The 18,245-nt window shown below is 45.5% G+C and overlaps 1 protein-coding gene across 4 annotated transcripts in view; it reads left to right on the forward strand.

The window, feature by feature from the left end:
* The window catches only part of CDH18 (cadherin 18), a 1,008,237-nt gene that overhangs the window by 966,587 nt on the left and 23,405 nt on the right, over nt 1–18,245 (forward strand). For all 4 annotated transcript variants that reach the window (XM_075921429.2, XM_089776420.1, XM_075921431.2 and 1 more), the window contains one exon: nt 12,618–12,735. In XM_075921429.2, the coding sequence (XP_075777544.1) occupies nt 12,618–12,735 (118 nt within the window). The remainder of the gene's footprint in view (nt 1–12,617; nt 12,736–18,245) is intronic.

Consider the following 18,245-nt stretch of genomic DNA (forward strand, 5'->3'; position numbering starts at 1 on the left):
CTCCCCCTTCCTCCCCTCGCCTCCCCCTTCCAGCTCCCTCCTCCCAGGTTTCCCCCTCTCCTCTCCCACCCTCATTCCCCCCCCTCCTCCCACCCCAGTTATGTTAAATAAAGAGAATTTTTTGTGGCAACACAGGTGTTTTTATTATATATCAGGAAGGGGGGGTTAGAGAGGGGAAAAGGGAAGGAGGTGAGGGTGGAATGTAAGGCACAAGGCCCCAGTGGGGCATGCCAGGGGGACTTCAGTCCTCATCCACCTGGAAGCTTTCCTGCAGGGCTTCCCGGATGCGGACAGCCCCTCGAAGGGCCTCCCGGCTGGCAGCCATGCGGGGCTGTGCATACTGGCCTGCCAGGCGGTCAGCCTCTGCCATCCAGCCTGGCAGAAAAGCCTCCCCCTTTCTCTCACATAAATTGTGCAGCACACAGCACGCTGCCACCACGTACGGAATAGTGTGCTGGGAGAGGTTGAGGCGGGTGAGGAGGCACCTAAACAGTGCTTTCAGTCAGCCAAAGGCCCCCTCAATCACAATGTGGGCCCTGCTGAGCCTGGCATTGAAGGCCTGCCGGGAGGGGCTGAGGTGTCCTGTGTAGGGCTTCATCAGCCAGGGCTGTAGGGGGTAGGCCGCATCCCCCAGCAGGCACACTGGCATGTCCATGTCCCCGACCCTGATGTGGTGGTCAGGGAAGAAAGTCCTGACGTGCAGCCTCTGGCACATGGAGGAGTTGTGGTACATGCGCGTGTCGTGTGCCTTGCTGGACCAGCCCACATTAATGTCCATGAACTGGCCCCGGTGGTCAGACGCGGCTTACAGGATGACCAAGAAGTACCCCTTCCTGTTGATGTACAGGGAGACCTGGTGGTCCGGAGCATGGATGGGGAGGTGCGTCCCATCAATTGCCCCCCCTCACAGTTGGGGAAGCCGAGGGTGCCGAACTCCTGAATGACCGTGTCCAGGTCCGTGAGGCGGACGACTCTGCAGAGCAGCACCGTGTTGATGGCCTTGACCACCTGAAGAGAGAGACACAAAACCGAGGGTCATTGGGGCACCCAGGAGGCTGGGAGTGTTCGTTCCCCGCCATTGCCCCACAACCCACTCCCAGGAGCAACCCCCAATGTAAATTAGACGTATCGCAATTGTTAATGAAACGGGGATTTAAATCTCCCCCGCTTCATTAGCATAAAAATGGCTGCCACTTTTTTTCGGCACGGAGGTTTGCCGGAAAAAGCACCAGTCTAGACGCTGATCTTGTGGAAAATAAAGCCTTTTCTGAAAGATCCCTTATCCTTCTATGAAAGAAGGGACTTTTGCCCGAACAGGAGCAGCACAGTATTTCCGCAAAAAGCACTCATTTCTTACAGTAGGAAGTCAGTGCTTTTGCAGAAATTCAAGCGGCCAGTGTAGACAGCTGGCAAGTTTTTCCAGAAAAGTGGCTGATTTTCTGGAAAAATTGGCCAGTCTAGACACAGCCCAGGATGGGTCAGCAATCCTTCCCGGTTCTCTGTCCCTAGCAAGGCTGCATCTGGGATCAGTAGCAAGATGAAAGACAGTATAGAGACTGCCTCATGGCATTTTATATCCATTTCTGGTACCTTCCAAGCTGAAGAGGGTAACATGATCAAGTGATCTGTCTCTGTTCCACATGCCAGCAGCCATTATGCCCTGGCTGGTTGCAGGTTTCCAGATGCATTCCTCAGGTGTGTATTGGCCTCTCTGAGGGTATGTCTACACTACCCCGCTAGTGCGAACTAGCTGGGTAATGTATGCATACCGAACGTGTAAATGAAGCCCGGGATTTGAATTTCCTGGGCTTTATTTGCATAAGCCGGCCGGCACCATTTTTAAATGCCGGCTTGTTCGAACCCCGTGCCGCGCGGCTACACGCGGCACGGGCTAGATAGTTCGGACTAGCAAGCCATTTCACGAGGCGTACAGATAGTTCAGAATGGCTTGCTAGTCCGAACTATCTAGCCCGTGCCGCGTGTAGCCGCGCGGCACGGGGTTCGAACAAGCCGGCATTTAAAAATGGCGCCGGCCGGCTTATGCAAATAAAGCCCGGGAAATTCAAATCCCGGGCTTCATTTGCACATTCGGTATGCATACATTACCCCGCTAGTTCGCACTAGCGGGGTAGTGTAGACATACCCTGAGAGTGATTGTCCCTGAAGCCATTGCTCTGTCTCAGACAGAGAACATTTACACTACCAGCACAGACTCCATATTCAGAACTCCACATACAAACATCACACAAATACATTAGTAGCATATATAGAATCAGTAGGACATAAGCTTTCATTTGACACATCACATGATCCACTTTGTACAGAATTTGGGGCAAACACCTCCTCCCCCCCGTGGGCACAGCAGTGTTCTATCTGTTGATTATAAAACCCAATAATATGACAGGCAGGAAAATGTCTGGAAACCAGTCTGGCTGGCAGGATTCTATTGGAGTTCTGGCTAGAGTCTTTTTGGACCTTTGTTGAAATCAAACATTTTCAGCAAAATATTTCAATACTGAGAAATCCGTGTTCTTCACTGAAAAACTGTTCCACCAGAGAATTTCTAACCATCTCTACTTATACTCTCAATCACACATTAGGGCAGATGCTTGGCTGGAGATGAGTTCTACAACTCAAGGAGGAAAATAACAACATCCTAAGAGCAGGTTCATGTTTATGCTAGTTGTTGAGGGTCCTAAAAGGTTGTACCAGAGGTCAGAGGATTCCCCTGGCCATTCCTTTTTGAGACAGCCATGCCTTCTGCCTCAGCAGCAGCAGGATGGTGCAGGCAGCACCACATCAGCCTTAAGATGCCTAAGGATTTCCTTACAAAGTGGTAATCCTCCAGGCTACGTCTAGATTGCATCCCTTTTTCGTAAAAGGGATGCAAATTAGACGTATCGCAATTGCTAATGAAGAGGAGATGGCCTTGACCACCTGAAGAGAGAGACACAAAACCGAGGGTCATTGGGGCACCCAGGAGGCTGGGAGTGTTCGTTCCCCGCCATTGCCCCACAACCCACTCCCAGGAGCAACCCCCAATGTAAATTAGACGTATCGCAATTGTTAATGAAACAGGGATTTAAATCTCCCCTGCTTCATTAGCATAAAAATGGCTGCTGCTTTTTTTCAGCACGGAGGTTTGCCGGAAAAAAGCGCCAGTCTAGACGCGGATCTTTGAGAAAATAAAGCATTTTCCAAAAGATCCCTTATCCCTCTTAAAATAACTTTCCCTAACTTCAGTGGAGCCATAGATGTGGGGCACATCCCCATCTTAGCTCCCAACATTTTTGGCTAATAGTATATCAACCGCCTGGGTACTTCTCCATGGTACTGCAGGCGATGGTGGATCACAAGGGATGTTTCACTGACATCAACATGGCATGGTTGGGAAATGTCCACAATGCCTGCATCTTTCAGAACTCCTGCCTCTTCCGAAAGATGCACAGTGGCACTTTTCCCCACAGAGTTTTTATTTGGGGAAAATAGCAGAGAAAGGAAAGAAGTGGGAATAAGAAAGGGGAGGAGGCTCAGGAACACAAGTGGGACTGTCTTCTGTCCTCTGAGGGCATTGAGGGTCTGGCTCCCCAGTTCTTCCTTCCTCTTCAAGGTGGAGTTTGCACTGAGCTGGCTGCTGGGCCAGCTGCAAAGAAAAGTTACAAGGGCAGACTTTACAGCAGATACATTGTGTTACATCTAACCCTAATCTGTTAGCCTACACTGAAGGTTTATATTGGGCATTTTACAGCAGGTACTCAGACTTCCCAGGGGAGTATCAGGATGCACTCAGTCCAGAGACAGGCAGACATGGTAAGGGGCCAGCCATCGCAGGAGCTTGCAGGCAGGAGAGGGCATCTTCCCTCTGTGTCTAGCACATGCCAGGACCTGCACACATGGCTTCCCGGGGACACTGCTTCTTTTTCTGCCCATGGTGGGGAGGGAGTGTCCAGCACATATGGCTTTCCAGGGACATGGCTTCTTTTCTTTCCCACGGTGGAGGTGTGGGGTCATATGTCTGGCACACATGAGATCCTGGGGAGAGGGGGAGAGTGCTAATAGGTTCCCCTCCTCCTTTCTCAAGGTTGCCATGTGAGATATCAGTCTTCTTCGAATCACACAGAGTGATAGGAAGTGGTTGCTGATTGAATGTGGCCATAAACCTGGAGTGCAGTGCTTTGTGGTTTGTGCTGCAGTGCTTTGTGGTTCAATGACACCAGATTGCTTACTGGTGGGAAGGTGTCCTACTGTGGAGGACGGCATAAGGCTGGTGCTGCACATTATACCCCATTGCCTTACCCTGCTTGTAGTTAGACAAAGTTTGTGAACTCACCAGAAGTGCCCTCCCCAGGGTCAGTGCTAGACTGGGAGACATCCTGGGAGGAGGGGATCGACTCCAGCATCATTAACAGCTCTTGGGGATTGCTGGCTGACTAGCTGTCTCCTCCTCTTCATCCTCCTCCTGCCCCTCTTCCACCACGCTGTCTTCCAGGCTGACACTAGGCGTGTCCTGACCAGACTCCACAACCATACTGGTGAAGCTGGCCAGACCTTCCCCAAAAAGGTGTGCAGCTGCTCATAGTAGCAACATGTGAGGTGCTGCACCAGGCTGTCCATTCACTTCCTTCATGTGGTAGGACTGCCTCGGCTCCTTGATTTTCACTCGCCACTGCTGAGCATCTCAGGAATAGCCATTAGCCATCAGGCAGCTTGCGATCTTGCCATAGGTGTTGGTGTCTCTCCTGCTGGTTCAGAGCTCGGAGAGGATTGCTTCATCTTCCCATGCCTAGGGGGAGCAGTAGAGGCACACGTTCTGGTCAGAGTCACCAGGGTGGAGAACTGTGGGAGGCCTTCTGGAGGTCAAAAGTCATAACTTTCCAGCAACGCTGCATCTACTTTACTGTTAATTCAACCATGCAAGGTCAGGAATAGTTCATGAAAAGCAGAAGTACTTAAATCAACTTCAGCAGCCCTTAAAGTCTGACAGATCTAGTAGTGGTGACACATCACTTAGAAAATCTATGTGTGGCTAAAGTCAATGTAAAGTCCTAGTGAGGACCACGTCTGAGAGACTATAGTAAAAACAACAAGGAGTCCAGTGGCACTTTAAAGACTAACAAATGTATTAGGGCAATATGTTATTCATGAACTACAACTCATTTCCTCAAATGCTGAAGACAAAAGGAAAAAAAAGAAAGGATCCATTCATGGTACACAGATGGAAGTGTGACATCAATGCTAGTGTCTGGCGCCTCACTAGGTACTGGAAGTTCTAACATCAGAATTAAACCCACACTATTCATGGTAAGGAACACCTTGTGTCATAGGTATAATCTGAAGAGATGCAAATTGACACAAAGCACTGCATTTGAACTAAAAATTTCAGCCAGCCCCAATGTACACACTTTGGATATGTCCAGATTACATGGCTCCTTCAATGGAGCCATATATATTAGTGTACTCAAAAAAGGGAAATGAATGCTTTTGCGCAAGAGGGCCAGTGTAGACAGCTCAGATTTGTTTTGCGCAAACAAGCCCCGATCGCGAAAATGGCGATCGGGGCTTTTTTGCGCAAAAGTGCATCTAGATTGGCACAGACGCTTTTCCGCAAAAAGTGCTTTTGCAGAAAAGCATCCGTGCCAATCTAGACGCTCTTTTCTGCAAATGCTTTTAACGGAAAACTTTTCCATTAAAAGCATTTGTGGAAAATCATGCCAGTCTAGACATAGCCTGTGTGTAAAGCAAGTTATAGCTCAGGCAGAGGCTTTTATGCAACACGGAGGGTAAGTCTAGACTACATGGCTCCATTGACGGAGCCATGTAGATTAGATTTAAATAATCTAAATTTAAATAATCGCCACTTCATTTACATCAAAATGGCTGCTACGCTGTGCCGATTAGCTGTTTGGCGGCACAGTGCAGTAGTATGGATGCTCCACGGTCAACAAGGGAAGCACTTGTTGACCGCCGCGGTAAACCTCATTACACGAGGGCTTCCCTTGTCGACCGCTGAGTGTCCAGACTACCGCGCTGTGCCGCCAAGCAGCTGATCGGCTCAGCGAGGCAGCCATTTTGATGTAAATGAAGTGGCGATTATTTAAATCTAATCTACATGGGTCTGTCAATGGAGCCATGTAGTCTAGACTTACCCTCCGTGTTGCATAAAAGCCTCTGCCTGAGCTATAACTTGCTTGAAACTGACCAGCAGCGGCTGAATCAGGACGCCTGGGGCAGAGCAGCTGGGGTGCTGCTGGGTTGGTCCAGTAGCGCCGAGGAGCGGCGCTGGGGGAACAACCCAGCAGCGCCCCAGCTGCTCTACCCCAGGCGTCGTGGGCAGAAAAGCCTGGTCTGCTGGGGGGGGAAGGGGCACTAGCTGCGCCCCTCCCCCCCCAGCAGACCAGGGAGACGCGGAGCAAAGCCGCGGAGGACGCCTGCAGCGGGACAGCCCAGACTCGCCGCGGCTGTCCCACTGCGGGCGTCCTCTGCGGTTTTGCTCCGCATCTCCCTGGTCTGCTTAGCAGACCAGGGAGACGGGGAGCAGCTTTTTTTGCCCTGGAGGATGCGGGTGGCAGGACCGCGGCTCATCTGGGCGTCCCGCCGCTCCCGTCCTCCGGGGCAAGAAAAGCCCCATTCGTAACTGTGGATCCGACATAAGTCAGATCCGCGTAACTCGGGGACTGCCTGTATATGTTTCTTGGGGTTTACCACTTTTTCAAAATATAGTGTAGAGCAATTAGCTACTACCCAAGGGTATGTCTACACTACCCCGCTAGTTCGAACTAGTGGGGTAATGTAGGCATACCGCACTTGCAAATGAAGCCCGGGATTTGAATTTCCCGGGCTTCATTTGCATAAGCGGGGAGCCGCCATTTTTAAAACCCCGCTGGTTCGAACCCCGTGCAGCGCAACTACACAGGGCTCAAACTAGGTAGTTCGGAATAGGAATCCTAGTCCGAACTACCTAGTTCGAGCCCCGTGTAGCCGCGCTGCACGGGGTTCGAACCAGCAGGGTTTTAAAAATGGCGGCTCCCCGCTTATGCAAATGAAGCCCGGGAAATTCAAATCCTGGGCTTCATTTGCAAGTGCGGTATGCCTACATTACCCTCCTAGTTCGAACTAGGAGGGTAGTGTAGACATACCCCAAAAGATTAACAAGGGCTTCTGTATGCTAACGCTGCTTAGCTTGCTGCTGACTTCATAATTATTTGAAGCCTTGATTGCTTATAATCTAGCAAATAATTTATTGTGGCTATCTTCAAAAAACCTTCCCCTTAGCTCCCAGTAAAATATAATTATTAGAAAATATTATTTTCCTTCTTATCTGCCTCAGATAATTGCTGTGTTATATTAGCTCTAAAAATATCATGTCTTTCTTTTACTTTTCCTCTCTTGCATGTGGATACATCTCTGCAACATTTCCATATAACCATGTCTCATTCTCCTGTAACTTTGTATTAAGAGAAACTTTATAAGTCCTTATATAGATAGATCTTGTATATATCTTTCCTTCTTATAGACCATCGAATCTTTGTATTAAGCCTGCTGGCTGTGTCTACACTGGCAAGTTATTCCGGAAAATCAGCCGCTTTTCCGGAAAAACTTGCCAGCTGTCTACACTGGCCGCTTGAATTTCCGGAAAAGCACTGACAATCTAATGTAAAATCATCAATGCTTTTCCGGAAAAACTATGCTGCTCCCGTTCGGGCAAAAGTCTTTTTCCAGAAAACTGTTCTGGAAAAGGGCCAGTGTAGACAGCACAGTAGTGTTTTCCACAAAAAAGCCCCGATTGCAAAAATGACAATTGGGGCTTTTTTGCAGAAAATCGCATCTAGATTGGCCATGGATGCTTTTCCGCAAAAAGTGCTTTAGCGGAAAAGCATCCTGCCAATCTAGACGTACTTTTCCGAAAATGCTTTTAACGGAAAACTTTTCCGTTAAAAGCATTTCCGGAAAATCATGCCAGTGTAGACGTAGCCTTTATGTTATAGTCCTTAAGAATAGGAAAATGTCTTTTTCTAGGAGTAAAATAGATCTCTCCCCTTTCATTGATTGCCCTGTTGAAATGAATGAGGTGTGAATGGAGAAGGCCTGAAAGTTGAGCACCTCCAGCAGCAGTTGCAAGGATGGAGAGGGGCTGGGAGCCAGATCCAAGACTACTGAAGTGAGCTCATTGAAAAGAAGATTGGATATACAGACGGCCTTGGGAGTCAAGCAGCAAGTGCCTGCCCTTAGAAGGACCCTCCTTGAAGCAGCATTAAAAAAGGCGAGGTGATGATTAACTGGCTGCATGAGGGGGATAAGTAGGAGGCATCTTGCAGCGGGACTCTGGATTTTGCTTCTTGTCATCATCGGAGCATAGATCTGGATTGGCAGGAGTCCGGCTCCACCCCTCCCCTATCTAACTCACCTGGCCAGTGTAGTTAGGGGGAACAACTATTGGTAACAACAAGATGGAGTGTCCGTGTGTCTGTGTGTGTGTGTGTGTGTGCGCGCGCGCGTGCGCGCACATGCGCATGTGCATGCATGTAATGTATCATTTAGGGTATGTCTACACTACAGAGCTATTTCGAATTAACTTAATTTGAAATAGTTAATTCGAATTAAGCTAATTCAAAATAATGCATCTATACACAAAAACTATTTCGAAATAGCACGTCCACACTGAGTGGACCCTGAACCAAAGTTAAGGCTGGCCAGAACCAGTGACGGCAAGGAATCAGGTCAGAACTTAACGTGTGGGGCTGCTGCCCGAGGCTAACTGAGCTCCGTGCTTAAAGGGACCCTACCCCCACCCCGGACAGACAGTTCTCAGGGTTCCCTGCTTTCTTGTCTACCTTGATGAGGGACAGCAAAGCAGTCCTGTCTTGGAGTGCCCTGAGTGCCTGCACTCAGGACACCACAGCTCTTGGCCACATGGAGCCAGAGCTATCCCTGGGCACGCCGGTGTGTCTTGTGGGGTCATTGTCATTAGCCCAGCTGCACTTGCTGCAGGCTGCCATCCGGGGGGCCCATTGGGGGACTGTTATGATCCAGGAGGCCCTGTGGGAGAGCATCCACCCCTCAGAGCCTCCCCGGTTCTCCCCACTGTGGGGTCATGCCCCATTCCTCCCTCATGTCCTTCCACTTACCCCTCCCTAGCCCCCCTTCCTGATGTCAAATAAAAGACACATATGTTCAAAAATAGAAACTGGGTTTATTTAACAAAACTGGGGGGGGAGGGATGAACCCCTGGGGAGACTGGGAAAAGGAGGTGGGAGAGGGGAAGAGAGAGAGTGGGAGAGGGGAGGGGGAACCTGAGAGGAGGGAGCTGGAAGGGGGAATCAAGGGGAAGAAGCAGGAGGGGAAGCTCAGGGCTCAGGGTTGGGGGTCTCGCCGGACCAACGAGTTACATGCCAACTTGCTCCTGGGTTCGCATGTGGCCTTTGGTGGCCAGGCTGGCAGTTATCCTGCCATAGAAGACCACATTCCTCCATCTAGTGCGGAGATCATGGACTTTGGGGGCATCTCCCCCAAACATGAATAAGGTCCATGATCTCCACCCTGGACTAGGAAGGTGCCCGCCCGTCAGGCTCCTGGGAGCTGGCAGACTGCTCCTGGGGAGCAGTGGAGGGCTGGCTGTCAGTGGCTTGCTGGCTCATGTTTTGAGGCCACTGGATCAGGGGCTCCGGAGGCCACTGCTGGCTCTGGGCTGGCTGGTTTGGAGCTGGCACAGGCACCGTGGCCAGGGTCTACCCCTTTAATGGCTCCAGGGCTGGGGGAGAGGAGAGTAAGTTTTCCTGGTTGTGCACAGAGTGGCCACCAGGGTTCCCTGGGAAGGGCTGGAGGTTCCCTATTTCAAATGTAATGTATACACAGCACTTAATTCAAAATAGCTATTTTGAATTTGGCGTTATTCCTCATAGAATGAGGTTTACCAAATTCGAATTAAATTCGAAATAGCGATTTGCATGTATAGATGCTATTAAAGTTAATTTGAAATAACGGCTGTTATTTTGAATTAACTTTGCAGTGTAGTCATACCCATACATATGATAAAGTATTGATTGATCTATGTATGCTCAATATCCCCCTGAAAAAGATCCCAAGTGCTTCTTTTAAGCACACGGTGTATAATATTCTCAACTTGCTGAGATATTCTTGTATACTTCAGCTTTTAAGATAGCATTCCTAATGGCCCTAACAGTTAAGACTTTAAGTTCAGTTTGGAAGAGCCAGAAAACATTTGGACATTTATCCATCTAAAAACTGAGCAGGAAATCTCATAAGAAAATGCATTTCTATCTAGCACTTAATTCAGTCTTAGCCAGAATTACTTTAAGAACAGTCTTTCTGCCTCATTATTTTGGCACTTTTGTTTCCAGTTCCACCAATAAAATTAAAATGAAAGGTGAAAAATATTCAGTCATACATTTAAAAAGCTTTGCACTGAATTTAGTGTGAAAAATCAGTAGGGATATCTCATTTCATGCTTCTCTGGAGAAAGCAAAACTAAAGCCAGTTATGGTGGTTGTTCTTCATCTTCTGTTCTCTTGCAATTAGATGCTGAGAACTGAAAAGGGATTTTAAACATGGTGCTAGTGTCACCGATTTAATAATTGTTTCTCCTAAGCATTACACTGGTCTACAATTTTTTAGAAGTCGTCTGCTTCAGAGATAAAATGTGCTATTTATTATGTATTTTGATGTGCTGAAATCAAATATGACAATTAAAACAACTGATTGGCTACTGTTTCCAAGATATTTAAGGTTTACATTTTACATCTATGCATATTGTGTAAATAGTAGAGTTTTAATCATAAATTGTAAACCTAGGTCTTTTCATGTGTTTATGGTTGCTTTACATGATAATATTTCACCTGTCCTGTTTATGTAACACTTTAAAAATCAGCAAAAGGGTTATATAAATTAAATTTATTAAGAAACAAAAGGCAAAAAACTATTATGTACATAGTTTAGTCCTATTCAGTGTCTACTCGACGCTTCTTGGCTTGTCTCTTGTATTTATTAAATGGAGCATCTCTTGTCACTGTCCAGCAATAGTCTGCAAGCATTGATGGGCTCCATTTGCCCTGACAGCGTTTCTCCATTGTTGCAATGTCCTGGTGAAATCGCTCACCGTGCTCATCGCTCACTGCTCCGCAGTTCAGTGGAAAAAAATCTAGATGAGAGTGCAAAAAATGTATCTTTAGTGACATGTTGCAATCAAGGCTTTTGTATGCCTTGAGGAGGTTTTCCACCAACAACCTGTAGTTGCCTGCCTTCTTGTTTCCGAGAAAATTTATTGCCACTAACTGGAAGGCTTTCCATGTGGTCTTTTCCTTGCCATGCAGTGCATAGTCAAATGCATCATCTCGAAGAAGTTCACGAATCTGAGGACCAACAAAGACACCTTCCTTTATCTTAGCTTCACTTAACCTTGGAAATTTTCCATGGAGGTACTTGAAAGCTGCTTGTGTTTTGTCCATGGCCTTGACAAAGTTCTTCATCAGACCCAGCTTGATGTGTAAGGGTGGCAACAAAATCTTCCTTGATTCAACAAGTGGTGGATGCTGAACACTTTCCTCCCAGGCCCCAACGACTGTCGGAGTGGCCAATCTATCTTGATGTAGTGGGAATCTCTTGCACGACTATCCCATTCTCAGAGAAAACAGCAGTCTGCAGACCAAGCAAGACAGCAACAACCTTCAAATCGCCACAAAGCTGCCACTGATGTTGGTCATAGTTTATGCACCTCAAAAGTTGTTTCATGTTGTCATAGGTTTCCTTCATATGGACTGCATGACCAACTGGAATTGATGGCAAAACATTGCCATTATGCAGCAAAACATCCATGACTTCTAGGAATAACATGATGCAATTCATATCATGTATGACGTAATGCCAGCTTCAGATTGCATCATTCATTGTTTTGCCTAAAAAGCAAGTACTGTCCAAACCCAGTCATAGATTTATTCATAGATCCAGTCAAAGATGTATTTTAGTCATTTCTGGTTTAAATTGAGATCCCTTCCCTTTATAACTCACTTATCCTCCGCCATTCGCAAGTCAAGGGTTTAATATACTGACCCAATAGCATATCTTAAAAATTAGAGCCAATCAAAAATTTTAAGCATCATTTTCGTTCTCAGACACCCAGAATAGTAAAGTTTGACTACATTTATTTCAGAAGCATTTTGGCTGTAGAGCAGTGTTATTAGAATAGAAAAGTTGTCAACTTCTTTTGCATTTGATTAATAGGAATAACAAACAGAGGATGTTATTTATTGGAGATATTTGTCTAATCTGTATCTTGTCTCACTGAATTTCACTAAATTCACAGTTTATGTAAAACTGTAATTCTGGAAGTCCCCAATATGAAGTCTTGATGAGAAAGAAAATCTTTGTAGTAGCGCCTTGACTTATATTAATATAAAGTATGGATGCTTTTCGTTTGCCCCATAGTATGGGTTCTAAAATGTTTCATTTTAGATAAAAGTTAATGGGCCAGTAATGTCATGGGTTGAATTTAACTGAAGTGAAGTAGAAAATTAAAGTAAGGTAAGATTAAGAATTGTGTTGAGATCATGTAATATTTGGCAAGGTGACATTTCAACACACTCACTATTTATTTTTAATTTCAGGTCATTCAGACTATCAGTGCCACTGACAAAGATAGCTCTGCAAATGGGCCAAGATTCCATTATTCTCTTGATGAAGGTCTTTCTCTGAATCCCAACTTTACCCTCAGGGACAATGAAGGTAAATAAAAAATATTAATCTGTAAGGAATGGGACTGTGTTTTGGCTTAGATATCTCATTGAACAAAGCAATTGTGCTCAGTTTCCACACAGTTCTTGTCAGGAAATTAAAACTATAATATATCAATTTTCAAGTGTCTGATTCCAAGGACACTGTATTTATACACATTGGCTGTGACTAGACTGGCAAGTTTTTCCGCAAAATCATCTGCTTTTGCGGAAAAACTTGCCAGCTGTCTACACTGGCCGCTTGACTTTCCGCAAAAGCACTGATGATCTCATGTAAGATTGTCAGTGCTTTTCCGGAAATACTATGCTGCTCCCGTTCGGGCAAAAGTCTTTTTCCGAAAGACTTTTGCGCAAAAGGGCCAGTGTAGACAGCACAGTACTGTTTTCCGCAAAAAAGCCCTGATCGCGAAAATGGCGATCGGGGCTATTTTGCGGAAAACCGCGTCTAGATTGGCCACGGACGCTTTTCCGCAAAAAGTGCTTTTGCGGAAAAGCATCCGTGCCAATCTAGATGCGCTTTTCCGAAAATGCTTTTAACAGAAAACTTTTCCATTAAAAGCATTTTTGGAAAATCATGCCAGTGTAGACATAGCCATTGTATTTTGAACTATTAATTACCAGGACAGTATTTTAAATTGCCTGTTTAAAAATGCAGTTTTGTTTTTATATTCTATTCTATTGTATTTCAAATATGTATGCTTTCTAGTCTTTTTGTCCACTCATGTTTGTTTGTTAATGTTTGAGAAATCGTATGTAGTCTGGATGCTGTTTCCTCATTGGTGGTTATAAAGCTACCACCACAACTGGTATGAATTGTCACTATTGATAGCATTCTTACAAGCAAATGCCAGAGTATTTCTTTGCTTTGCTTTGCTTTGCTTTGCTTTGCTTTGCTTTGCTTTGCTTTGCTTTTAGAAGAAGCCTGAACCTGCAAAATTGAGCTCTGAATTTAAGTCCCAATATACTACTGCACTGAGTCCATTTAACACCATTTGTCAAAAAGTGGCATTATACCAACATAAAGCCAGAGCTATGTGTGATGCTTTAAGCCCCTTTGGATTTTAATCTCTCTTTTCAAACCTCTGTGGTATTTGGAGCCAGGATATTGGCCAGAGATAAGGAGGAGCTCTTGAAATTTAAACATGGAATCAGGTTTGGAGTCCTAAATCTAGAATTATGTTCTAGGCCTTTAAAAAATTAAAAGGGGGGACAGATGCTGATCCTCTTGCTTATGTTGAGTAGTATCTTACTTCACAAGCAGATTCACTAAAGTTGATTGAGTTTCCTCATGAAATAAGTACTACTGAGTATGAGTTAAGGTACCAGCTTCAAGCCCAAGAGAGAGCAGAGATTACCACCACCAGCAATATAATAAAGCATGCACGCACAAATATAACAAAGAAACAGGAAAATATTGCTACACTGAGGAAAATCATATACATTTTAGTTACTCATTTAATTCTGCAATTCCAGGAAGCAAGACCAATGAAAAATGCCTTTTCAATTATGTGGTAGTTGGTCATTCATCAGGCTGTTTCTAAGTTTTCTGCTTCAAATGTTTCCGATTAGATACTGGGTTTTCAAGAAAATGATATTTTTTGCAAAAATATTACTTTCTGAAGGGAAATTTGACTTTGTAAAAAAAATTGAATATCCCAAAATCAAAAATACTTTGTTATTCAGCAGGAAATGGAGAATATTCAGCAGTGAACCAACTATAATGCCCCATAGAAGTAAAATCTGGATTGTGAATCCGATGATGAGTTGAGTTGGGCAGATGCGGATCAGATGCAGATCCTCATTTTTTTATCTACATAGGGCTCTATTTATTAGATGATGCTTTCTTATCAATTAATGATGGTTAGCAGACAGTTTATTATACTGTAATTGGAATGTTTGGGGCCTCAGGGGCTGTGAATATCTCAAAGTTCCACCTGATCCAACCATCCCCTCTGGATTTCAAGTATTTATTTTTAGACTGTTTAAACAAATTCTTCTTTTTCATTGTGTGATATTAACGTGTATTTCTTTCTGCAGTATCTTTATTTTGTTTATTTACTTACTTAATTCATCTTTCTGCCCCCGCTCCCATTTTATTACCCTTCCATGCTGGAAATTTCTTTCCCACTCCTGTACAATATGGCTGCATCTAGACTGGCATGATTTTGCAGATATACTTTTAACGGAAAAGTTTTTCCATTAAAAGTATTTCTGCAAAAGCGCGTCTAGATTGGCACGGATGCTTTTACACAAAAAGTGCTTTTGCGCAAAAGCATCTGTGGCCAGTCTAGATGCGATTTTGTGCAAGAAAGCCCCGATCGCCATTTTAGCCATCGGGACTTTTTTGTGCAAAACAGTTCTTCCCTGTCTACACTGGCACTCTTGCGCAAGTATTATTTTTCCCGAGCTGGAGCATGAAAGTATTTGCACAATAAGCACTGATTTTGTACATTACAAAGTCAATGCTCTTGCACAAATTCAAACGGCCTGTGTAGACAGCTGGCAAGTTTTTGCACAAAAGCAGCTGCTTTTACGCAAAATCTTGCCAGTCTAGACGCACCCTGTGTTCTGGGAAGTGACACCCTATACCTAGATTATTTAACTTTTGCTATGAAAGAATTGTTTGTAATTTCTCATTTATTTACAGAATGACTTTTATGTTGTATCCATTATATTTTAACAATGATGACTCCAATAATTTAAAGCATTTCCTGGAAGATAAAGAAATTTTAAAACACCCACTGAAATTAAAAATAATAATTCAGTACTGAAAAAAGAGAATGCTGGCATTGCCATGCTCCGGGAAATGCATCTGACAGACCCTGGAGCTTGTAAACTTAATAGAAATTGGCTAGACTTCTTAATTTCTAATTGATTTATTTCTAAAGTGAGGGGTGTTTCTATATTAATGCAGAAAAATTAAATGTTAATGTTTTGATCATATGGTGGACTTGCTGTCCTTAAGACTGAATTTGCAGTTTTATAATCATTTTTGCCAATCTCTACTACTGATCCCAATTTTTTTTAATACATTTTTTATGAGTATAAATACCATGTGGCACCATATTATTTTAGCTGGAGATTTTAACAAAATTCTTAATAAAACTTCTCCATTTCCATATAAAAACATGAATACACTTTAGGTACGTGATACATTCTTGACTGATTTCAGATGTTGGAAAGGGTTCAGAAAAGGACAACTAAAATGATTAGGGGTTTGGAACGGGTCCCATATGAAGAGAGGTTAAAGTAACTGGGACTTTTCAGTTTAGAAAAGAGGAGACTGAGGGGGGATATGATAGAGGTATATAAAATCATGAGTGGTGTGGAGAGGGCAGATAAAGAAAAGTTATTTATTAGTTCCCTAAGTAGAAGAACTAGAGGACACCAAATGAAATTAATGGGTAGCAGGTTTAAAACTAATAAAAGAAAGTTCTTGTTCACACAGCGGGTACTCAACCTGTGGAACTCCTTACCAGAGGAGGCTGTGAAGGCTAGGATTATAATAGAGTTTAAAGAGAAGCTAGATAATTTCATGGAGGTTAGGTCCATAAAAGGCTATTAGCCAGGGGATAAAATGGTGTCCTTGGCCTCTGTTTGTCAGAGGCTGGAGAGGGACGGCAGGAGACGAATCGCTTGATCATTGTCTTCGGTCCACTCTCTCTCTGGGGCACCTGGTGTTGGCCACTGTCGGCAGACAGGGTACTGGGCTAGATGGATCTTTGGTCTGACCCAGTATGGCCGTTCTTATGTTCTTATGTTAAAATGTGTGGTGATTGGGTTTTCCTATAGCCAAGGACTATGGGGCTGTGTCTACACTGCATCCCTTTTCTGGAAAAAGGATGCAGATTAGATACTTTGGAATAGCAAAATCCGTGGGGGATTTACAGGCAGTCCCCGAGTTACGCGGATCCGACTTATGTCGGATCCGCAGTTACAAACGGGGCTTTTCTCGCCCCGGAGGACGGGAGCAGCGGGACGCCCAGATGAGCCGCGGTCCTGCTGCCCGCATCCTCCGGGGCGAGAAAAGCTGCTCCCCGTCTCCCTGGTCTGCTGGGCAGACCAGGGAGACGGGGAGCAAAGCCTTGGAGGCCGCCCGCAGCGGGACAGCCGCGGCGCGCCTGGGCTGTCCCGCTGCGGGCATCCTCCACGGCTTTGTTCCGGGTCTCCCTGGTCTTCTGGGGGGGGGGGCGCAGCTAGTGCCCCCTCCCCCCAGCAGACCAGGCTTTTCTGCCCACGACGCCTGGGGTAGAGCAGCTGGGGCGCTGCTGGGTTGGTCCCCGAGCGCCGCTCCTCGGCGCTACTGGACCAACCCAGCAGCACCCCAGCTGCTCTGCCCCAGGTGTCCCCAAGTCAGCCGCTGCTGAAACTGACCAGCGGCTGACTACAGGATGCCCGAGGCAGAGTTGCTCTGCCCCCGGCTTCCTGGAATCAGCCGCTGATCAGTTTCAGCAGCAGCTGACTTGGGGATGCCTTGGGTTCTTAAGTTGAATCTGTATGTAAGTCAGAACTGGCATCCAGATTTAGCCGCTATTGAAACTGATCAGTTTCAGCAGCGGCTGAATCTGGACACCAGTTCCGACTTACATACAGATTCAACTTAAGAACAAACCTACAGTCCCTATCTTGTACGTAACCCGGGGACTGCCTGTAAATATCCCCCGCGGTATTTGCATTAACATGGCTGCTGCTTTTTTCCGGCTTGGGGATAAGCCAGAGAAAAGCACCAGTCTAGACGTGATTCTCCGGAAAATAAGTCCTTTTCCAGAGAATCTTTTATTCCTACTTTAAAGTAGGAATAAAAGATCCTCCGGAAAAGGGCTTATTTTCCGGAGAATCACGTCTAGACTGGCGCTTTTCTCCAACTTATCCCCAAGCCGGAAAAAAGTGGCAGCCATGTTAATGCAAATACCACGGGGGATATTTAAATCCCCCGCGGATTTTGCTATTCCAAAGTGTCTAATCTGCATCCCTTTACCGGAAAAGGGGTGCAGTGTAGACACAGCCTGGCTGTGTCTACACTGGGCCACTTATTCCGGAAAAGCAGCCACTTTTCCGGAATAACTTGCCAGCTGTGTACACTGGCCGCTTGCTTTTCCAGAAAAGCAATGACGATCCACTATAAAATTGTCAGTGTTTTTCCGGAAAAACTATGCTGCTCCCGTTTGGGCAAAAGTCCTTTTCCGGAAAAACTGTTCCGGAAAAGGGCCAGTGTAGACAGCACAGTAGTCTTTTCCACAAAAAAGCCCTGATCGCGAAAATGACGATTTTCCGGAATAGCATCCTGCCAATGTAGATGCGCTTTTTCCGGAAATACTTATAACGGAAAACTTCCATTTTAAGCATTTCCGGAAAAGGGTGCCAGTGTAGACGTAGCCTATAGGTTTGGGGAGGGGGCTTTTTTGGGGGGGAGGAGGTTACAATTAATTAAATTTATTTAAGATTCAACTATTTCTTACTTTCACAAGACCATGCTTCTCTGTATCTGTTTATTAAGGCCCC

Source organism: Pelodiscus sinensis, chromosome 2 (genome assembly GCF_052426305.1).
Source record: "Pelodiscus sinensis isolate ZL-2025 chromosome 2, ASM5242630v1, whole genome shotgun sequence".
Classification (NCBI taxonomy): Eukaryota; Metazoa; Chordata; order Testudines; family Trionychidae; genus Pelodiscus; species Pelodiscus sinensis.